A 23,884-nucleotide genomic window follows, 5' to 3' on the forward strand; every position below is an offset into this window, starting at 1 on the left:
TTGCACTCACTCTCTGTTTTGAGAGTAGCTTAAAATTGCAGTGATTTGTAAAAATAACACAGCTCCTCCTCCTTCGTTAGGGCACACTCTTGTGCATGCCTATGGACTGTGTGTTCGACCTTCTCCTTACAGTAGTCATAAATATCTGTTTCCGCTTCGCAGATTTGGACGCCATTCCTATGACGAATTGACAATATTGGCCCCTCTGTATCAGTGCTGTCTGTGAGTATTAACATCAGAATGGGCAGTATTCTAAGCTTCCATTTCACAGTGAGTGCAAAAAAAAATTTTTAAAAAGAAAAGGAAATACAGGATTATAGACGGCTGATAGTTTTGTGTTTGTATAAGTACGAAAGACACTGGCGCCATCAATGATATATTCTGCTCAATAATGATAATAGCCCTGTGGTGTTAATCTCCCAGACATTTATTACGTGAGATTTACAAATTCTAGTCTCAAACACCTTGGCCTTAAACTTGGTTTAGTGATTGAACCCAGAGTAGATGCAGGTAATTGGCATGCACAATATTTAATCTTTTGTAAGGTGGGAATTGGGGAGAATTGAGCTAAAAAGCTAAGCTGCTAAATAAAGTTGAAGAATGTATTTTTGCTATTATGATCTAAAGTGTACGAATGCCCTGCGTTCGTGAATGAAGTATTATAGTTAATTACAGGTTTTTCAAAATGATCTCCTGTGTCCAAGATTTTAAGAATTCTTAAACCCTAAGTTATGAAAAAGACATAAAATAGAGAGGCATGTTTTAACAAATGTCTTCTGCTTCTTTCTCAAGTATAAAAAAGGATACCTGGCAACGTCTGAACCTTCTTTCCTTGCCCGAATACCGGCTCAGTGATGTTATGAGAGAGTCTCTGAGCAACGATCGGCTCCTTCCGGTGCTTACAGAACCTCACTTGGCAGCACTTGACAGACGGCTGCAAAGAATCTTACAGGTGGTGAATCAGTGTGTGCAGATATACGGAGAGGACGCGGTTTTAATAAAGGCTAATGCGCTACAGCCACAGCCCACAAACACACAGGAGAAAGTCGTCCAGAGCTAGGGTCCAAAGAACTTTGATGGACTTTTACCTCTAGGCCTAAACCAGCGGGTGGCCATATTGGCATTGTGTTCGAAAAGTTACCGTAACCCTGTTAAACCGATAGTTTTCTTACAAGTTTGTAAACTAGCCCATTATAGGATTGTGATGCTGCTGTGGGGGCTTATGGTGGTAAGCTAAAATATGGGGGTAATACGAGACAGTATAAATACCGGTGCTAAAAACCAAAAAAAAAAAAAAAAAAGAAGAACACCTTGGTCAAGTCCAACCCCATGATTTCTACTTATGTCCAAAAAAAAAAAACTGAGGGTTTTAGAAGGTAATTTATATCTAGATACAGTTTAAATGGAATATATTGTTTACATTGATTTATGTACAGATATATTGGGGGACAAAGCAATTCTAGCACAAGGTAAACATTAAACCCCATACAGTGATTTTAGTACGGTTTCACACAATGGGTACATTATTAGAACTGCATAGCCAGCATGAATAACGTTTAGGCCGAAAGCCTGTGCAATGCATTGCATTCATCTCAAGCACAAGGAAAAAAAAAATGCCAGCATGGAGATTATCCTTATCTGCCTTAATATAAGATCTGGCCATGCTAAAAAAAAGGGCCTGTGTACTCGGGATTTATAATAAATAATCAGACAATTTGCTCCAAAGGCAACGGGTCTTCTTTTTAATCAATTATTCTCTATGAGGGAGCTCTGGTACTTGGCAAAGCATGATGGGAGCTGAAATTCAAGTATATTTTAGATATGAGTTAAATAGGAGTTGCATGTGTGTTGCTTGTTTTTAGAGGGGTGCTTTTAATCTGATTTTGATAAGTGAATGCACAATTCCCCCTTCTCCCCCTCCAAATATGATCAGCATATAATTTTAATGAATTAACTATTAGTTATTAGTGTAACTGCAGGTTTTATTGTGATAATTACTAATGATTATTATCCTTGGCTTACTCATGGGGGGTTGGGGGGTGTTCACCAAATACAGTGCCCCTAGCTTGTCATGTTCAGGAAAGAATGCTTAATGAGGTCTGGTTATATCACCGTGTGCATCTCAAACACCAAGGGACGTCACAGTTTCATAATATATAAAGCAGATCTTACCAATGACAATCAACTGATTCAACATCTCTGAGAAAAAAAATATAACAAAATAAAAAAAACGTGCATGACTTCGTATAATCATGAATTAAAATCAAATTTAACATTTTAGGGCAATAGCCAACTGGGAAGATAATTCGGCTATTGTTGCCTAAACCTTGAAAATCACTTTGAATTTTTGATCATTTCCAGTTTAATGAAGAAGTTCTTGAAATTATAAATAAAAGAAAAAACAGTCAACCTTAGCAAAGGAAAGATCTAATGTGAGGGATGGAGGGGGAGGGGGAAAAGAGTAAACAGTTACATACTGATGATTGCTAAACTTAGTGCTTGAGAACAAACAATGAACTCCGTGGCTGCCTGAGCATTTTGGTAAATGTAGTCCATGTGTCTGGGAGTCAATGTTATCCATCACAGCTATACACATTATCACAATGCAGAGCTGTCTCTTTACTGCCATCAAGTGGCATTAATTTATACTGCATTGTGTGACTTGAAAAGGAACACTTCATGTGTGTTCCTTGCCAAGGTTACCTAGGGAGAAGCTCTTATTTTTGTGTCACGACTGTCCCTTACGAAACCCATGGCAGTCGCTGTTTACAAGCCCATCCAGCTAACACACATCAGATACGGTCAGTGCAGACTGTAAAATAGATGGTTGTTTTATAATTATGTCAGTCCGCACAACAAATGTCATGTAAACTGGGAGAAAGTAAATACACAGACTGCATTCATTACTGAAATAAAATGGGAAGCTTGCCACTCACCAGCACACACACACCAACAACAGCTTGGAAGATGACAATGATGACCTTGAATATTGTATTGAAAATCCACAAAACACATTAAGTTAAAACTAATCCATGTATCATAGCAGTAGTTCTCAGCGCATGGGTCAGGTCCCAAAAGGTCCACAAGTAATTGGTGTGAGACCCAAATAATCACAACAGACCATGTTGAGAATGTCAGATTTTTTTTAAAACAAAAACAACCAAAGTAGAAGCCTAGCTAACTTGAAGAAAGTTCCAATTCAACTACTTTGACCTTAAATTTAAAATTCACCTTGAGTTCCCGGCAATTACCACTTAAGTAAATAACCATGATCATATTCAGCCAGGCTCAAGTTGTTCAGATTAGTATAACTGCCTTCCTTTGTGTAATGTAAACTGCTTTCACAATTGGAAAACACGTATGAAATGTAAAAAATATATATTTGAAAGTTATTTGTGCGTTTAAAATGTATTAAAATGTAAAAATTGGTTATCAAGCTACCGACATATAAAATGTGAGGAAAAGAAACCCAAAACATGGACACTTCAATAATCATCACAGGGCTAAACATTCTCCACGTTAAAAAAAAAATACACATAGGACATCAACCATAGAGGAACGTCATTAATAAGATTTTAAATTCACATCGTGACAAAGATAAGATTTAATGAAAAAAATAACACAAGAGAGTTTAAGAATTAAAATCATTTTTATTGCTCGACCTGCTTTTAGGAGAAATCTATAACAAAAGGAATATATATTTATATATTTTAGCACATACAGTAAATGAGACTTATATAGTCAGATAACAATACAAAAATGGTCCTCTTTAATGACTATACTGCGACTCTCTAAGACCGTGATTGACTAACGTGTGGTACCCCAGGATGCAAGCTACACATTCCCCATAAAGCAGCTTGGCATCATGGGAAATTTAGCTCACAACACATGGGGTGCCATAGAGCTGGTCATCACTGTTCTAGGACACAATTTCAAAATGGCAGCTGGGGGGGGAAGGCGTTCTATGGCCTGAACCTGATTGCAAAAGGCAAAAACTCTACAGAAAGTGGCTTCAGATCAATTACCATTACACGCAAATAAAAAGGCTGTAAGTTAGAATATTTATGTCCAGCTGGCTCTTTAAAAACATCAGGATTTTTTTCCGCAATAATTCAAAATGGTTTAAAAGCTAAAAATCAGGTTGTGGTGCGGGAATAGACAATAGGGTTCAAAGATACATATGTATGAAACTGAAAAGAAAAAGCCTTTGAAAAATGTGATACTGCAGGAAATTGCAGTAAAATGCCCAACTGCTAACAATTATATAACACCTGGTGAAACAAGAAGAAGAAAAAAAAATTAATCCAAAAATACACCTACTTATAATACATCTAGAGGGTTCCTATGATTCGATTTAAAAAGCGTTCCTTTATTTGTTGTATAAATTAAAATAAAAAAAATAAAAAAAAGTCAGACATTGGAACACTTAATCCTTCATTGATGGCAGTTACAGATAAGCTTATTAATAAGCCCTACGCCTCACCAAACCCGTGTTCAGCCTCCTAAAATTTGTGGGATTAACAGATGTTGGCATTGGTAGCCATACACCTGGTGGTGTCTGTGGTCGGGCTGCTACCCAGTCATTAAGACGCAACCGGAATCTACCGATGACAGATTTAACATTATCATCTGCTGGAAACAAAAGCAGGAGTAGAATTGTTTATTGATTTTCTTTTTGTCAAATACCTGAAAAGTCCGACTCACAGCAAGGATATTCCAGGAGCCTAAACTGCACTGCATGTAGGAGCATACAGATTAAGCGGGGTAATATAAATCACTTGAGTGCACAAAAGCCCAACTATCAAAAACTTGAACAGTCCAGGTTTTTGGTGTCTAATGGACATGCAGCATATTTTTTGGAGACTGTTTTATATACGGAGCTTTATTTTGGAATTAAACATTGCAAAGAGTGCACCTGAAGCGTTAAGGTATCTGTTAGACAGCAGACAGAAACAACTTGTGTTTATCAATGTTTTGGGGGAAGCACAGGCTGTTCCCCTTCTTTAAAGAGAAGGCTAACACTCCCTTCTACGCTGCTTCAGCAGTGAAAAAAATTGTTACATTAAAACATGGGACATCAGTAAAAAGTCAACCAGGGAAAAATCTGTCATTATCTCATGCGGAGCCCAAGTGCCACAGACAGGTGAAACTGCACTTAAGTAAGATGCCTTGACAACACAAAAAAAACAACAAAAAAAACAGTAGCCTCCGCAGGCCGCGCGCAACTAGACAAGGTGAGCTGTACGAATACATACCCGGATCAGATATATGAAACGTGTGGATCTAGACATACTGGAATACAGCAGTGTGTGACTAATGTATGGAAAACAAAATGCTTTAAAAAGATTAGCTTCCACCGTTACAAGTCGGCCCCATCGTGATAAGTCATTTATTCTCTTATTTTGGTGCCGAAAACCAAGCAATCCCACCCCTCCCTCCCCATAATAAAAATATATTTAGTACGGCACTTACATTGCACAGAGAGAAGCGGGCACAGCTTTTTTTTTCCTTATAAGTCGATATGCAGTTTTACCTAGGACGCAAAAGAACTACAACAAGGTGATTTCAGAGTTAAACTGGTGATCGAAGATTTACAATAAAGCTTTGAGAGTGATCGTAGCTGCTCGGTTCCCTTGTGGTCACAGTTTCACATGAAACGCCTTGACAGAACGACAAAATACAGCTGCTTTAGAACTGCGCCGGTCACAACGCTCCTGCTGGAATAACTGCAGGTTATGAAGTACCATTATAAAGATCTGCGCTGCAGTAAATCATTACCTCGCAGGAATCCGCAAACCATACAAAAATAAAACGGACAGAAGCAGGCAAGTAGAAAGAATACACACTGCGAAAGACTGAAAAAAATCACACTCTCACTGAAAATGTTAAGATGTGAAGATCACATTAAAAAAATTACTGTATCTTCCACTTTTCCCCTAAATCTGACGCTTTTAAAATGCTTCTTGTCAAAATCCTATTTGAAGGCAAAAGTGCTTCTTAATTCAAATGGATTGTGGCATTAACCTTTAAAAACAAAACGGCAATATATACAACTCTCCATGGACTGCGGACAGTGAAAATAACAGGATGAAGGGAAAAGCAGTATTCAACAAGGCAAATATTTTCAGACACTCACAAAGGATATTTCTCCCAACAAGGAGACTTCAGCACCAGTTAATAACTCATTATCACCGAGGTTAGTTCAGTCAGGTACTAGGTAAACTGTACCGCAATCCCCTTACAGCCAAAAAGGGCGAAGAGGAAACATAAAAAAGTAAGGTGGGGGAGGGGAAGAGGAGCATATTTGGGGTTTTCACACAGCTGTGACATTGTGGAGGAGAAGCTGCGTAGGTGAAGCGGCGTGGTGGGAGGGATGGGGACCCAGGGAAGGAAACGTAATTCAGACAGACAGGGAGACGAAGCTGTTGTACTGCTGGATGTTTCGTTTCAGGATGTCTGAGCATGGCCCCAGGACCCGCTCAAAGCGTGGCCTGTCGAGCTTGACACATTTCAGGGGTCCACGAGCGACCACTGTAGCGGCGCGAGGCCGGTTCATTAATAAGGCTATTTCCCCTGTGGAAGAAAAACAAAAAAATGGTTACTAACAGAGCATTTCACATCTGAGAAGAAAACTTACAAACATACGCTTCCATTAAAGGGACACTATAGGCACTAAAACAACTTTAGCTTAATATAACAGTTTTGGTGTATAAATCATGCCTTTGCAGTCTCAGGGGTCAATTATCTGCCATCTAGGAGTTAAACCACCTTTTCTTCTGCCCATGCAGCCCTAAGCACACTTCCCCTGGCTTTCCTTTTCAATCAGATGTTAACCTATGTTATAAGTCTTTTTTGTTGTTGTTTTTTTATCTCCTACTCTGTAAATTTAAACACACACACACACGACTCCTGCAAGGTCTACCAAGCTATTAACAGTGAATGAGACAAGATTCTACATCAAGCAGAATGTGATATAAAGGAAGTGTAAACATTAGATCTCACTGTATAGGAAGTGTTTAAGAATACTGTTCAACTCGCGTGCAGGGAGGTGTGACGAGGGCTGCATAAACAAAGTTATTTAACCCCTAAACTGCAGATAATTGAGCAGTGACACTGCAGGGGCATGATCTATACACCAAAACAGCTTCATTAAGCTAAAGTTGTTTTGGTGACTATACTGTCCCTTTAAACAGACAGCTTGAATACCACCCTGACAGTGAAGGAAAGAGAAACAACACATTCCCATAACCCGTCTTTAGGGAAAAATAGGTTAGCACTTCCCCTCTCCAATCCCTTGGAAGAAGATGCTATCTTCACACAGGCACTGGAAGGAGGCGACTACTATTATCAAAATATACCAGGAAGGAAACAATGTCATCACTTGTAGGAAAGAGCTGCTGCTTTCCATCCCCCATCAGCAGCAAATCTCCCAAAATAAAAAGCAGCAAAGCTATGACACACCTCCAAACAGAGCAGAATACTTCAATAAGAGGATTTATACAGCAAGGCCTGTTTACATTATCCCAGAGCGCTTACAGCCAGTGTCTGAACATCACTCTCATAAACAATACATTGCTGTGTATAAAACTACTTCATGAACCTTCACAGACAGAACACAGATAAGATTCATTACAATAGGTTTTTACATTTGAGGTGTACCGTTTCCTTTAAAATCAACCTGCTTAGTTGAGGACATACCGAAAAAGCCTATTTAAGAAGCTTAGCACAGGAGGGCTATACAGGTAAGCCCAATATGTAATCTGTGATAAAACGCCTCTGGGTCTTTTATTAGAACAAACACACAATATGAGATTAATTCTTTAGGAATATATTGTTATATTACGACTGAATTTACAGGCTGTGCTGCTTTCTAGTTTGTTTAGTTAAAGGGACACTACAGGCACCCACACCTTTTAATCTCATTGAAGTAATTTGGGTGCACTGTCCCGGTTTCCTTAACCCTGCAATCTAAAACATTGCAGTTACAAAGAAACTGCAATGTTTCTATTGCAGGGTTAAGACCGCCTCTAGCGACGGTCTACTAGACAGCCACTAGAAGCGCTTCCTGCTGTTTTATGGATTTTTAACTCTGAAACTACACTGGACTTTCTCATGCTGTGCAAGAGGATATCCATTGTCTTCAAATCCCCCAGAGGAAAGCACTAATTTAAGAGAAAGGGGTTTCCCCTTGGTGTTTATGTCAGAGGAGGCAGAAAGCCAGCACCAGGGGATTTCAGCGCTAGTATAAGTTGAGCATTTTTAAAGTTTTTTTTTTTACCTTTTAAATTGAATAAAGGGGGAGTGCAGAGGGATACTATAGTGTTGGGAATACAGCTTTGTATCCATAACACAATAGAGTTCCTTTAAGAAACATGCATTGCATTCAGGGACAGATCAGAAATTATCATGGGATGTATATACTTCTTGATTACTTTTACATTAAGCTTTATAGTGCATCCATGCTCTCACACGAAAAAAAACAAAACTTTATAACTTTATTTTTATAACTAGGATAACAACAGAGCATTAAAAACATTGATCAGGAGTATGGTTAATGCAAAATAAAACAGGCAAATAGTCTATAAAGTGAATTTTAGCATGAGAGCTGTACTTTACTTTCCCTCTGGCTCCCTTTAACACAAGGTTACAAAGATAAGACGAGACCATATAATATTAGACTTCCTGAGCAACATCATTATTTAAAGTGAAGCAGACACCTTTTTTAGAGTGCAAATAGCTGTGGACATTATTTAATAGAGGACCAAGCGCCACAAAGTAGTATTTTTTCCACTTTAGCGTGAACAGATTAAAACGTATTTATTATTATTTTCAAAACATGCATATTTCACCAAGACCCTTGTATTCCACTTAAAGCAGCGCAATGTGGAAGGGCATTGGACATACTGTTGGAGATTACTTCACTATAGGATAGTCGTTACTCACCAAAGTAATCAGAAGGACCCAGCCGGCCCACTTCCACAAACTCCTCGTTCTCAGAGCGTCGCTGCAGCACTGCGGCTGTACCCTGCACGAAATCGAAAAAAGGTTTTAAACGTGTCAACTACATCTACAGAAACACGGATCTGCCAACATAACCTGTTTCCATGACAAATGGGACACACATCTGCAACTGTGCCTCTTCGAAAATATAATTATTGGTCCTTTATAGTCAGCAACATCTTGCACGTGCAAATTCACTAAACTGGAAAATTGCACATTTTGGGCAAAAATAGTTGAACTCAAAAAAATCCTCCAACTCTGCTTCTAAAATGATTTACAGTTTCCTATTTACGGAATAAAGCCAGTTTGATTTAATTCTGTGCCACGAGCTGGTGACTGCAGTCATTCCATTATTTATCATGTGTGAATGCCTACAGAATGTCCTCAATGTCATTTTTTTTATTTTACACAATGAGCATCAATATCTTCTACGATCCAATACATATCTGCAAATTATACTTCTTTGTTGTATTTAAACAGCAATCTACCTGAACAATCATTTTCTCTTTTTTCATGCCCTGGTTAGGTTTCTTGAATTTCTAATAAATTAAACCATCTATATCCAGTGACAACCAAGCATTTATGTTAATTTAAATTTTGTAATGTGCACGCTAGTAAAGGAGTTATAAACAGGGGCTGCTGGTATATAACAGAAAATAAACAAGTGCAACAACTTCCTTAAATAAAAGTTGATGCAGCCATACATGTAAGATCCAATTTTCATAAGCGCTGTATATATAAAATATATTGTTCTGAGGTACACGCTTAATTTTTAGAACAAAAACTGACCTCTAGGATTATGAAGAATTCATCTCCTGGTTCACCTTGCACCACGATCTTCTGCCCGTCCTCAAACTGTACTGGCTCCAGCGCATCTGCTACAGTCAGACGTTCCCACTTATCAAGGGATTCTGAGAGAAAAGGGTTCAAAAAATGGAAATTAACTTTAATAAATAATTGTTTAATGCAGCATGGAGTAGGCTGCCAGTTATTCAGCACATCTAGGTTTTGGAAGTACACATGATTATGGGGTCAACAACAAGTAATTGTTAAAGGCATACTCTGGCACCATAACCACTTTATGCCAATTAAGTGGTTATGGTGCCTGAAATCCCATGGTACCTCCCATCCTTAAAGTGTTCAAAATTATTATTGCGGGGGGCGGGGCCGGGCCGCCGAGCCGAGCGGTCGCAAGACAGACCAGCTCCTGCTCAATACAACCTACAGACCACCTTTTACGCCTGTAAATCGGGATTTTGGATTGCGTGACTAGCCCACAACTGCGACCCCAGACGTCTAGGGCTACCAGAGCTGAGGAGAGGCTTGCCCTATGGGTTTTAGTCCCTCAGGGGAGAGGTCCCTGCGGCAACAGGCGAGACCCTACCCGGCAGTGAGAGGAGTGGACGGCCGCCACACCACTAACCTGCCCACTGGAGCCCGTCGAACAGGGACTCCATCTGCGGACCCGGTCCTGATTCCCCCCCCCTCTGGACCGGGGGGGTGATCCCGGTCCTCACCCCAAGGGCCTGAGCGGGATGCAAAGGATGACACCGCTGCACACAAAATGGCGACCACCATGTGCGTAGGAGACCTGAGCCCCGATTACAGCGGGCCAAAAGGAACAAGCAGGGTGCCCCAGCATGAAGCTGAACATCCCCCTTACCACACTCCCAGCCTGCTCCCAAGCGACCACAAGCAGCAAACACTAAGCCTCCCACCACGGCTGACCCAGGCTCTCAGGGGACCAAGCAATCCGCAAAGCAGCCGCAGCCCACGAGCACCCTCACCGCACGCAAGCTCCTTAGACCTCGTGAGTTCAGAAGCTGAAGCCGGCGCACAATCCACAGAGCAGCAGAGAGGAACGGAGGTCGGAAGCCTGCTTTCCCACTGCCTAGAACGAGCTGCACTGGCATCGGTCGGCAGTGGAACTTCCCCTCCAAGAACTGACTCGAGACCACCAAGATGGCGGCTCCCCGCGGAGACAAAATTCAACTCCAGCAAGAAACCATGACGAACTGTCTAAGGGTCCAATGCTTGTGAGCTGCAGCACATTTAAATGCATTAATGTATAGCTTTGGGGGACTAAGGGGTGAAGCTGTGTCTCTCATGCTTTCTTAACGGCATCTATGTGTGTTTATGGGGGCCTGAGGGGTGACACTATGTCTCTCATACCTAAGCATGTACCTAGCTAAACTACCTACCCTGCCTGCATGTAACCTTACCTTGCAACTACTAGAAAATGTGCAATGTCTAGCAACTACTATGTGTTAAATGCAATATCTACTTAAAATTTAAGGGGCCACAGCAGTTCACCTCTCAAGCGACGCTAGCTCACAAACCGGTAACCACTCTTATGTTGCACGGCCACTTTAGTTGCATTGGCCTGCTTCCACAACTGCAATATTGTTTTCACTTCAACCGTAATGTTCAAAGCGTGGTGGCCAGATTGTTAAATTGTTAAATTAAGCTTAAGTGGCAGTGGTTTACCAAGCTGAACTAACACAATGGGTCATATTTCGTGGCAGTAAGCAGTTAACTACTAAGACCCTAATCCTACGTCATACAGCATACTGCCCCAGTTCAATAATCTATGTTGAATTTACCCACATGTTATTTTCCTTGTTTAGCACTACCTTAACACAATCATATATGCCTAACTAACCAGATATAGCGACATCCTTTAAAATATAAAATGAAGCAGACACTCATGAGAATGTATATCAATGTTAACTGTTATTACATATGTGTGTATACTTTGCTGATATATTATTCTTCCTTTTCTTCCTCTCTGTAACAAATTCACAGTGCTTCAATAAAACAAAGATTGACAAAAAAAAAATAAAAAATTATTATTGCACTTTAGAGCTTTCTCGCACACAGCAACATCTATGTATATTATTAATACGCTGTATTCAACTAAACATGGAACCTCTCCTTTTAGAATTATCCTGGACGATACTTACTTAATAAAAAAAAAAAAAAAAAAAAAAAGATTGCACCAAAAAGATATGATGGCCTTCTTCTGGGAATACCAATCTCACACATTTCAGCCTTAGGTTTTATCTATAAATCTCTCATGGAATAGTAGGAAAAGTTCTAAACACTCACCCAGAATGGACACCTTGCTCAGGAATTCTTCATACATCTTTCGTTTCCTCAGTGTACTTCCCTAAAAATAAAGAAAATTACATCTATATTAAGAAGGAAGGACCAAAAAAAAAACCCAGGACGTCCAAGACCCAAACTTAGTTTAACTTCCCAATCTTAATAGCGGTTATTAACTATATGACACCATATGTTATTTGTTTTAATTAAAGATACTTCTATCCACCGTGTAGGGCCAATGAGAGATATGTCACCCTAGCTGTATGGAATAGCAAATGTCAAAACATACAATTTAAATACTCTAAAAGTACCTACCCAGCTTTCCTATTCCAACACTATATCTGCTACCAAACCACTTGCCATTTCTTTTCTCAGTCTGGTCACCTGTGACCCTCCTACTTATGAATACCTTCAAAAGATCATTAATCTGAGAGAGGATTCCCAAAACATGAAGAATAACTTGTGAATCACACCACAGAGAATACCAAATGGAAATAAACGGTAAAATAACTAATTTCTTAGTGGATGGGCTGTATAAAAAAAAAAAAATTCCATCAATTATATTGTTGGGCTCTATAAAGTTCAGCCGTTATTTTTTCATGTTTCTTCAGCTACCTTTCATGCATGTATTGGTGACATTAAATACACAGAACAATATTAGGAGATAGAACTGCAATAATGATGTGCTGATTGGCTATCTGCTGCCAATGGACTCTCTAGAAATGCTACATGAAAGTAGACATTACAAATACAGCAGACAATTTCTAATTTAACAACATCGCCTTTGTGGATTGTAGGGTGGAAGTAGCCACTGTACTCACCATAAGGATTCTCCGATAGCTGTCTCTGTCTATTCCCCACAACTTTACATTGGTTTTGGCTTTTACGGTAGCGGCTCTGGGAGTACCGTAAATCAGAGCAAGTTCTCCAAAGCTGCCGCCCTCTCCAATACTGGTCATCCATTCATTGCTCACATAGACCTGGGGACAAAACAGAGCTTGAAAGTTACCTGGACTTTACATTACAACATTATATGTCTACCAGATGCTCACAGACAGGATGAGAGTAATAAGTAGCAATTTAATCATTTAAATCCTTAGAAATTCAATATATATATATATATATATATAGAGTGAATACCCAGCACTTCTCCTAACATAAAGCCACGCATGCAATCTTCATGATGGGTAGCAAATGCTGGGACATCACACAGATCACGATGTCATGATGGGGCAAGAAGTGCTATTTCTCAAAGAATCCCTTTAAGGCCCAGGAATATTATTAAGTCACGCATACCATTTTTGTTTTCTGAGAAAGATAGTCTAAAAACACTTGAAATCTAGTATTTCTGAGAGGAAATCATGAAACCATGCTAAGTTACTTAAATAAGAGCAGCAACCTATGCCGCAGTCCTTGCATTGTGTAAATGTATTCATAAAAACTAGTCGAGGTAAAACGCAAGACATAAGAATAAAATAAAAACACTACGCTCAACTACGACACTTCCTAGAGACAGACGCACGACTCCTCGGGGGGGACCAGACCCCTCTCTGATTTCAAAACACACTGTAAAACCCGCAACATTAAAACTAAGCAGCTCTCGACCTTCTACAAAACTATCCAGATGGACCACGCTGCCCACCGGCCGAAGTTTACCGTCTCATGGACCGAAGACCTTAACACACAATTCACGACAGCGCAATGGACATCTATATTTAACCAAATACATAAAACATCTATCTGCACCGCAATTCAGGAAAGCGGATATAAGAGAATCTCCAGGTGGCACTACTCCCCAGCTAAACTACACGCGCTTTTCCCCAACGCCCCAGATGTTTGCTGGAAATGTGCCCAACCAGGTGTGTCCTTGGCCCACGTCTGGTGGCGTTGCCCTCAAACCCAAAGATACTGGACAAACATAGGGACAATGATTGCGACAATAACAGGAATAAAACTTCCCCACATACTCTGCTTTTCCTGCTGCTACCCCACACCCTCACCAACACGCAGAACAGACTTGTAACTCATCTCCTCACAGCAGCCAACATCCTCATTCCAGTAAAATGGAAAAACACCAATACCCCGACGATCAGAGAATGGATTCACAGAGTAGACACGCTTAAAATAATGGAAAACATACAGGCCTCTATTACCCACAAATTGTCCCTCTTCGAAGAGGTGTGGGAGCCATGGACAAGATTCTTGTCATAATCTAAAAATGCCCCATGACTCCGCAACCTGGAACTCATCCACCACACACACCTGACCACAAGATAGCCAGAATGCCAACTGCCTAAATGCTCCCTTAAATTCCCTCTGGATCTCCTCTCGGGCTTCCCCTCCCTCATCCCTCCACCCCCTCCCCCTTTCTCCCTTTTACCCCCTCCTCTCCCCCCTTCCTCTCCCTTTTTGCGATATGACTCGCTGACTCTTAACTCACAGACAGACACAGGTAACTACCAGCTTCTTAACACAATAAGCCGCTACCGCTCGCACACTACTATTCAACTCCCAACTTGGGAGACCTGCAGCCAGCCCAAAAGCTAGATACCCCCCACTGTAATATCTGCTTGATCTATGCGGGTCAAATCTCGAACAAGTAGCCACCACCTATCCGGGAACCTGGCTCACCTATCCGGGAACCTGGCTCACAATAGACAATCTTGAACTTATCCATACCGTCCTTAAACAAAAGGCAACCACTGACAACAAATAAAACCCACTGCAATACGAGTGGCTCCTGATCCGCCAGGCTTATATAACTCAGCGTGGGAGGAAAATGCAACCCGCCCAGACGCCACAATAGTAGGGCAACTCCTCGAGTACCTTCACTACACTAGAGGATACAACGATCAGGGTTCATATTGCCCTATGTGATATGCTTACTACCACAGCATGGTAAAGTGACACCAACGCTAGAGACCCGGGCATCACTTACCGTTTAGGCAATACCCCCCAGGTCAATACACATACCTTTTCGTGCAAAACGCAACTCTCTTTGGCAGTAGATACCTGACAATTAACCACCACAATTTTCAACTGTTATATATTGCTGTATAATGTGCTGTGACCTCTGCGTGGGTCCCCTTCAATGATGCATACAGATTGTCTGTGAGAAATGTAAATCACCCCCTCTATGTCTTCCTGTGATTTCCTTCTATGTAAACAATAAAAGTTTATATATAAACAAAAAAAAAATGAATAAAATAAAAGGACACTCACATCCATTTCACCCTGGTCGACAACATAGAAGTTATCTCCTTCATCTCCTACAAAAAAAAAAAAAAAAAGGACAAGAATGTCAGCTGCTCAATGGTTTCTAAGAAAACCTAGAGAAACTGCCCTTAATAGTCTTAACAATGTACACTGCAAGTTCCATGTGACTAATGCTGCAGATCTTCTTGGCATACACTATTTTCCCATGATTCCCTGCATGCATTGGCACCGTTATTGTAATGCACAGAAAGTGTGGGCTAGTTGGAGAAAACATTACATCTGATGGAGAGGGGGGGAAAGGCAACAACTAATAACCAACTTTTTAGTTAGCGATTAGATTGTTCCCTTTACCTGAAGGGTCAGTTATATTACAGTAACTAAAAGTATGTGCAGTGGTTTTGGTGCATCTAAGTGGGGAGTGTAATCATTAAGATACAATGGACGCAAGGAAAGAAACAAAAACAAAAGTAGGAAGAAAAAAAAAAATTCTCAGATTTGGCCTGGCAGTTAAAATGTTAACTGTCACAAAACTATTTTGTTAACATAAACATACTTTGCATTCAGAGAGAGTGCACGTGGCATGTTTTCCTCCTACTCCTGGCAATACAAAATGTTAGGTTAAGAAACTATCTATTGATAAGGCATGAAATTGGTGGGTGTAGTCAATCTGTGCAGAACCGAGGAGAGAATGGTTTATTTTAGAAGCAAAAAAAAATAATGAATATTCTGCATCTCCAGCACAGGAACTTGCAATTAGTTTGTCTTTTCTAAAGAATTCCGGTTTAGTAAATAGATCGGGGCCTCCCTCCACATGAATGGTGAGATTGTGGTCGAGTGAATCCACTCTACGCTCAGATTTAATCATTAATCAATAGAATCATGCCTGGTGGGACAGAGCATCATTTAACATTAAAAGTACACATTTTCTCAAAATTGAAAAAGCCTGCTGGGCAGGAGAAACAAATCTCCAGTATAGTTTAGTGCTTAGATGGCAATTTAAAATAGGGGGGGGGGGGGGGGGGGAGGAGAGAGAGAGAGAGAGAGAGAGAGAGAGAGAGAGAGAGAGAGAGAGAGAGAGAGAGAGAGAGAGAGAGAGAGAGAGAGAGAGAGAGAGAGAGAGAGAGAGAGAGAGAGAGAGAGAGAGAGAGAGAGAGAGAGAGAGAGAGAGAGAGAGAGAGAGAGAGAGAGAGAGAGAGAGAGAGAGAGAGAGAGAGAGAGAGAGAGAGAGAGAGAGAGAGAGAGAGAGAGAGAGAGAGAGAGAGAGAGAGAGAGAGAGAGAGAGAGACACATTATAGAGAATTGACAAGAGTCAAAAATAGCTCGGGACGGGGGGCGGGGGGTGAGGGAATCATTGCCCTGACTTAAAAGTAGTAGTTCGTCTCTGAAATCTCCCAAAGTTATTGGTTAAGCAAATAAATCCCAATGATGTGAAAGTTCCATTTATGTGTCTGCAGGTAAGGGGAGTCAGTAAAAGTGACACAATAAGACAAACAACCACGATAGCAACTCGGCAAGCCGTGGGAAAAGAAACAAACCCAGAATCTTACCCTGCTGAATGACAGTCTCCCCGGCTATGTAGGTAACAGAAAACATTGCATCGAAGATATCACTAGAAAGAGAACAAAGGGGAGGGGGAGGAAATATTTACATTAACTTCAGATTAGACTTCGCAATATTCATAATCCTTTAGCTGTCAGGAAACTACAGGGTGCACAGGTTTCAGGTGATCGGCAGGAGGAGAGTGCCCTGCACAGCGCTCCTACTCCTGACATTCACTGCGTGTCACGTTGCCAAGGAGATTGCGGCAGAGAATCTTCTGTATCCACTACCTCAATAGCTTGATGTCAGACCTGGTACATGAAACACAGGATTCTCCACCATGGTCCGCTCAGCTACACTACATGAAGGTAAAAGGTAGGGGGCCTGGGGGACAGACAGACAAACACAGAAGGGGCTGGGGGACAGACACACAGAGGTGGCTGGTGGTACAAAACTATACATATTTTTCTACAAATCTGTTTTTAAAAATCTAAATTTGGCAAAATCAATTCAAAAACCGGACTTGAGCTCGGTAGTTATGATGTCTAGGGTGTCACTTTAATAAAGTAAAAACTTTAGCAGGCTCTGCATTGTGGCAAGGGTAGTCCACAGCAGCTGTAGTGAGACCTTATTCACTAGAGTAAGCATAGTATTGTCAGCAGCTTGATATGCACTGCTTAGACTCTAAGCCTTAGAGTAAGGCACTGACAGTGATGTATGGGTCACTGTACGGATCCTGGCAGCAGTCTGATATGCACTGCTTAATGGAGGAGAACTGACAGTGATGTATGGGTCACTGTATGGACCACTGGCAGCAGTCAGATATGCACTGCTTAATGGAGGAGAACTGACAGTGATGTATTGGTCATTGTATGGACCGTTGGCAGCAGTCTGATATGCACTGCTTAAAGGAGGAGAACAGACAGTGATGTATGGGTCACTGTATGGACCGCTGGCAGCAGTCTGATATGCACTGCTTAATGGAGGAGAACTGACAGTGATGTATGGGTCACTGTATGGACCGTTGGCAGCAGTCAGATATGCACTGCTTAATGGAGGAGAACTGACAGTGATGTATGGGTCACTGTACGGATCCTGGCAGCAGTCTGATATGCACTGCTTAATGGAGGAGAACTGACAGTGATGTATGGGTCACTGTATGGACCGCTGGCAGCAGTCTGATATGCACTGCTTAATGGAGGAGAACTGACAGTGATGTATGGGTCACTGTATGGACCACTGGCAGCAGTCTGATATGCACTGCTTAATGGAGGAGAACTGACAGTGATGTATGGGTCACTGTATGGACCACTGGCAGCAGTCTGATATGCACTGCTTAATGGAGGAGAACTGACAGTGATGTATGGGTCACTGTATGGACCACTGGCAGCAGTCTGATATGCACTGCTTAATGGAGGAGAACTGACAGTGATGTATGGGTCACTGTATGGACCACTGGTAGCAGTCTGATATGCACTACTTAAAGAAGGAGAACCGACAACAGAGAGGGTGGTAGGGGGAATACAAATGCAATATATTTTAAACTAGAGTTATGGGTAGAAAACTCTGCAAAGTGTGTTCAGTGGTCAGCTGATAAGCATGGTTGCGAACACTGTAGGTTTTTCGATCCCTAAATATCCTTACAAATGCACTAAGAGGGACACGAGGATACATTGCCATTTTAGGCACAGAAGATGCAGTGTTTCCATTCCAACACTTGCACAAGCCAAGCTAAAGACTGAAGCTAAGTTGTCATTCTGGGAAAGGAAAGGCTGTTCTAACCTTCTCTCATTGTCATCCAGGTGAGCAAACAGAACATTCTTCTCAATGGCTTTAGCCAAAGCAGCCATGGTCTTGTAATCTTTAGGGATGACCTGAAAGATAGGAAAATGTGTTACTGCTTCTACACAACAAAATTCCTGGCAGGAGGAGAACAAACTAAATCAAGAAAATGTAAATGGTATCAACATCTAGTGCACAATAGGCGTCAAATCTGGGAGAACCAGGGATGACTAGACAAGTTACTTAAAATACGTAACAGTGACGAGTATCACGGACACTGCGTCTTTACCTTGCGCACGTAAGAAGCAGCATCTTCCTCTGTATAAACCTCTGCACTGATAGCCCCTCGGCGCCTCCTTCCCTTTACTACTGGGTTCATGGGGGGCGGAGGAGAGATCTCATCCTCACGAGAGTCAGAGCGAGAGCCAGATTTCTGCTGATTTAATGTCTGCTTAATCTCTTCCTAAGGAGAGAAACAGAAACTAGAATTATTGCTTAACACAACGATATATATCATCGAACATGGGCACCAGTTTATAAAGCTGAAAATAACAAAATGACAGAGAAAACAGGCAAAGCATGTAAAGCTGTCCCAGTTTATAACACAATGTAACTGATAGTTTTATAAAGAAACATCTCCCTAAGATAACAATGCATATAAAACCAGTGTGAGAGAGGATGAGTCCACGGAGTAAGAAGAGGAAGAAAATGAGTTGAACTTTAGGCCACTCATAAAATATATGATAACAAGCTCATAATAACATCCTAAAGGATCACCATAAACTACTTCTGCCGATTCTAGAGTCATGTTCCCTATCCAACATGAATACAGGCCAACTCTGGGAACAAAGGAGTGGACGTTGCAAGGATGGCACAGGTCCAGCCATTTGCAGATATGTGCGGATCTGAGCTAAAACACTAGAGAGTAAAAAAATTAAAAGTTGTCAAAGATGTCAACCTGCCAAATCACCTTTAAGAACGATTTAAGAGCTGGCAGTCTCAGACCATGAATGATTGAAATTATTGAAGCATAACAGAAGTCCGCTTTAGCAAGAACACAGAAGAATGGAAGGACCCCGAGTGCCACACGGACTTATACTTACTTACAAATCGTCCAAAAACAGTTTGACTCTTTACCATGGGATGGTGCCGAGACAGGGTGCTTAGACTAAACCATAAAAAAAGCACTGATTGGATTCAAACAGATAGGGCTTCTAAACAAAATCAATGTCTTTAAAGGAACAGAGAAAGGGTGGGTAACCCACAGGGAATTGGTAACAAACAGGAAAAAGGGGGAAATCTGTTCCCACTGCCTATATTAGGTAAATACTAACGGTTACAAATCTAGAAGATACTTTATTAATGGATAAGGAACACCTATCTGAAAAAGGCCCCAGCGATGGCTGCCTAACTAGACAAAGGTCAATAGCGGCAGTCCAATTAAGGAGCAGAAAAAAAACGGAAAATAAATGACAACAAAGAAAATATAATAGAAGAAAGTATAAAAATCTGTGTATAAATCAATAGAGGAGTTTAATACACATCGTGTGTAACAACATAAATATAATGACTGTGGTTAAAAATAATAATAAGTGCTAGAAATATGCTTAACTTAGTTGCCAACATAGACAAAAGGGGATAAATCCCACTAAGTCGAGCTGCACAATGTCGTAAATAAACAGGTGTCTGTATCAGAAATAAGATACAATACAGAAACTCCCACTGGGTAAATCTACACACTTTCGTTAGATATAATCCTAACAATGTATCGAAAAAAAGAGTATCAGTGTGATGTATCTTCATGGGATTCTGTATAAATCAGTATAAGCTCAATCTATAAAAATAATAGCAAATGAATATATATCCAAATAGCAATCTCTCATTAGACCTAAAGCAAATTTGCATACTGCATTAGTGTCAGATGGTCCTGAGTAAGTCAGCTTAATAATAAAAGATACACTGCAACTAATCCTACTCTTTGATTAGTAATTTCGTCAGAAAGATCAAAAGTATTCCTGATAGAAATAAGATAGGAACAGTGCCTTCTAGGGCACTCGGTATAGGATAGGGCTTCTACCCCCCAGCACTGCTATAATCATTTGTATTCAAATAGGTCTAGCATCAAACAAATCACAGGAATTCATATTTGCCTAGCGCAATTACAATTCCTTTGGTCAGTTTAGGAGCCAGACCAAAAGCTTATAAGGAAGTGATAGGGCTCCTCGGCATTTATGGACTCTGCTATATCATATCTGTGTTTTGCTCCAATGATCAAGAATATCTACCCACAAGAACAATTCGGCCTGCCCGACTTGCCATTCACATAGCACCTCAGCTGCAGTGGCCATAGCTTGATGGAAAAAAAAGTGACACCTTCCTCGGTTACATTAAAGGGACACTCTATGCACCAAAACAATGATAATTTAATGTAGTGGTTTTGATTCATTGTTCATGCCCCTGAATTGTCATTGCTCAATGGTCTACCACGCAGGAGTTAAATCACTTTGACCCACAACACACCATTCACTCAACATCCAATGCCCACCCCCTTCTAGTGACATGCCCTTTGTTTGCAGCCTATCAGGGTTATCCTTGGTTGGGTAGCTAATGTTAAAATCACTGCTGGTCAGATGGGTCAGGCTTTGTGTGCTGAGAGAGCTTCATTTTTTTCGCAAACCTCTATAAAAAGATTTGACTCAAACCAGAGGAAATACCCAGAAACGCTGTGCACAATAAACACTACGTGAGCTGTACTGTTTACGTTACTTAGAGCAGTGGTTCACAGTCTTTTTGGTCCAAGGCACATTTTAATAAGAACCATTTCCCCTTTTTACCTTCAACACGGCTAATACACATTAACTTGAAGATTTACTAGAGAGATATGCAGACATTGGCTTATAGTTTTAACTAATTGCTGGATGGAAATACCAACTTTAACACTGACTCATAGTAAATCATTTGTGTTCATCATGTTACAGAGCTGAAGACAATGTGTTTTTGGCACACTTTAAGGCAGGGGTGCCCAAAAGGTAGATCCCCAGATGATTCAAACTACAGCTTCCATGGTGCTTTGTCATTCTAGAGGCATGCAAAGCAACAGTGGAGCTACAGTTCTGCAACATCTAGGGATCCACCTATTGGGCACCCCTGCTTTAAGGTACACTGGTTGGACTATCCCTTTAAGGGCAGTCAGTGACAAAACACTGATAACAGTTCATGGTCAAGCTGGTATTTCTGTTTGTCATATGAGCCAGGAGCATACCTCAGTAAACACTGCGTGACTGAGAACCTGTAACATTAAGAAGCATAAGAGATTTGTTTTATATCCAAGTTAAACTCTAGATTGCAAGCTCATATGAGCAGAGCCATCTTTAACTCATGATTCCTCTTACCTAAATTAGTAATTAACTATTGTTTTCCCTCTATATTTCCATTATAAAGTGCTGCAGAATAGGACAAAGAGCAGTGGAAAAGCACAGTGATATCATTTAAAGATTATCACAATTTTCTAAATAAAAACTAACAAAACATAGGCTATAAAGATCTTCATAGGATATGCGTCATTAATACAGCATTATTAGAGAGGAGTATGAGAGAGCGTCTGCATCTGGGATTCACAAATCTTACACTTCAGGGAAAACACAGATACTCACCCTAAGGGCAACTGTAAGGTTAGAACCCGTCCTCATGTACAGCGTGGTGGGGATTAATGAATGAATATTGAGAACAACTAAAGCAGAGACATGCAGGTTTTACATGGCGTCACTGCAGGGATTGAGTGATGGCAAAATGGACGTCAGTGGGGTGAGCAAGGTAACACTATACACTGGCCCAAATCTCATTGTGAAATGCCTATGCAGCATCAGGTGTAGTTATTAGCGCTGTTTGTTTATAAAGGGTCACCAAACAGTGGAACCTCATCTGCTGTAACAACAGAGCATTATGTCTGGCAAAGCATCACCAGAGATGTAGATCTACAAAATCTTGATTTTAACCTTTTTGGCGATCCCTGGTGTATGGAGAGATGCCCCCTGATGTTAATTCCACAGCCCATGACACCCCAAGCCTACCTTCTCGAGGCGCTCAAAGTACTCCCGCAGAAAGGCCATAGGGTGTTCTGGTCTGGAGGTGCACAGCTGGACGATGCAGTCCTTGAGGAGCTGCTGAATGTTGTGTTTTTGGACATAGTGTTCACACTCTCGGAGGCTGCGATCCTCCTCGCTGCTGCAGGATGCCATGACTATCTGAAACAAAAGAAAGAAAGGCATCTATTTATAGGTCAAAGGCACCAGCACGCACCAAGTCACCACTCTGATAACAGGTTAACTCCTGAGTTACAGCCTGACCCACTCTCCGCACAGGAGACCCAAGTGCCAGGAGCGGGGACAGAGGCAACTTCAAATAAATCAAATGTTTAAGGACAACTTCATAAACATGGAGGTTTTGGGGGAGTTTTCCCTTTTCAATTCTTATTATGGTAAATGGAGTTCTAGCTGGTTTAGCGGGAGTGTGTTTGTGTGTGAATGTATATGTATGTAAATATATACGGTACATACACACACAAAACACTAACTAGGTTTGCAAGCAAATAAAATACAAAAACATCTGAAAAAACAACACCCACCTTCATAGCAGTAAAGAGGACTGCATCCCACGACTCCTAGAGTGCACACACGTTAGGAACTGTGGGATACTGTCATTTGGGGGCAGAATGCCAATGATTACTTAATAAATATGCACAACTGGAATAAGGAGAAGGTGGAAAGAAAACTTCCAAGTGAAACTCAGGGGAGTGTCAAACAGGGTTCAACAGACCTTTTGGTCCCTGAGGATTTGTTCCTGGCACACAGCCTGGAAACAAGAGCAGTATAGTAGCACAAAATTATGAATAATATATTTGGGGAGAATTAACCCAACTGCACATTCCTGCAGGGAGCTACTGAAGTTGGGATAGATCAGCTGCATATGGCATGTATAATGTTATATGGGTACTCTTAAACTGTAAGATGTTATATGGGCACAGTGTGGGCAGGCTCAGGCTGTAAGATGTTATATGGGCACTGAGTGGGCAGGCTCAGGCTGTAAGATGTTATATGGGCACAGCGTGGGCAGGCTCAGGCTGTAATATGTTATATGGGCACTGAGTGGGCAGGCTCAGGCTGTAATATGTTATATGGGCACTGAGTGGGCAGGCTCAGGCTGTAATATGTTATATGGGCACTGAGTGGTCAGGCTCAGGCTG

General features: G+C 41.1%; 3 protein-coding genes across 4 annotated transcripts in view; 1 reads left to right on the top strand and 2 right to left on the bottom strand.

The window, feature by feature from the left end:
- The window catches only part of FAM20A (FAM20A golgi associated secretory pathway pseudokinase), a 42,481-nt gene extending 40,850 nt beyond the window's left edge, over positions 1-1,631 (top strand). Inside the window, exons 11-12 of the mRNA XM_063456095.1 lie at positions 163-222; positions 793-1,631. Coding sequence (XP_063312165.1) covers positions 163-222; positions 793-1,060 — 328 coding nt within the window. The 3' untranslated portion in view covers positions 1,061-1,631. The remainder of the gene's footprint in view (positions 1-162; positions 223-792) is intronic.
- Positions 1-23,884, bottom strand: part of GNA13 (G protein subunit alpha 13) — a 598,177-nt gene that overhangs the window by 250,569 nt on the left and 323,724 nt on the right. The gene's annotated exons all lie outside the window — the stretch shown is intronic.
- PRKAR1A (protein kinase cAMP-dependent type I regulatory subunit alpha) overlaps positions 3,631-23,884 on the bottom strand; it is a 29,886-nt gene continuing 9,632 nt past the window's right edge. The window contains exons 2-11 of one of the 2 annotated variants that reach the window (XM_063456096.1): positions 22,713-22,886; positions 18,932-19,105; positions 18,643-18,734; positions 16,869-16,930; positions 15,328-15,374; positions 12,927-13,085; positions 12,109-12,169; positions 9,790-9,911; positions 8,944-9,025; positions 3,631-6,573 (exon numbers count right to left, since the gene is read on the bottom strand). In XM_063456096.1, coding sequence (XP_063312166.1) covers positions 6,401-6,573; positions 8,944-9,025; positions 9,790-9,911; positions 12,109-12,169; positions 12,927-13,085; positions 15,328-15,374; positions 16,869-16,930; positions 18,643-18,734; positions 18,932-19,105; positions 22,713-22,880 — 1,140 coding nt within the window. In that variant the 5' untranslated portion in view covers positions 22,881-22,886 and the 3' untranslated portion in view covers positions 3,631-6,400. The remainder of the gene's footprint in view (positions 6,574-8,943; positions 9,026-9,789; positions 9,912-12,108; positions 12,170-12,926; positions 13,086-15,327; positions 15,375-16,868; positions 16,931-18,642; positions 18,735-18,931; positions 19,106-22,712; positions 22,887-23,884) is intronic. The other variant, XM_063456097.1, reaches the window with a different exon arrangement.

This window comes from Pelobates fuscus, chromosome 5 (genome assembly GCF_036172605.1).
Source record: "Pelobates fuscus isolate aPelFus1 chromosome 5, aPelFus1.pri, whole genome shotgun sequence".
Lineage (NCBI taxonomy): Eukaryota > Metazoa > Chordata > Amphibia > Anura > Pelobatidae > Pelobates > Pelobates fuscus.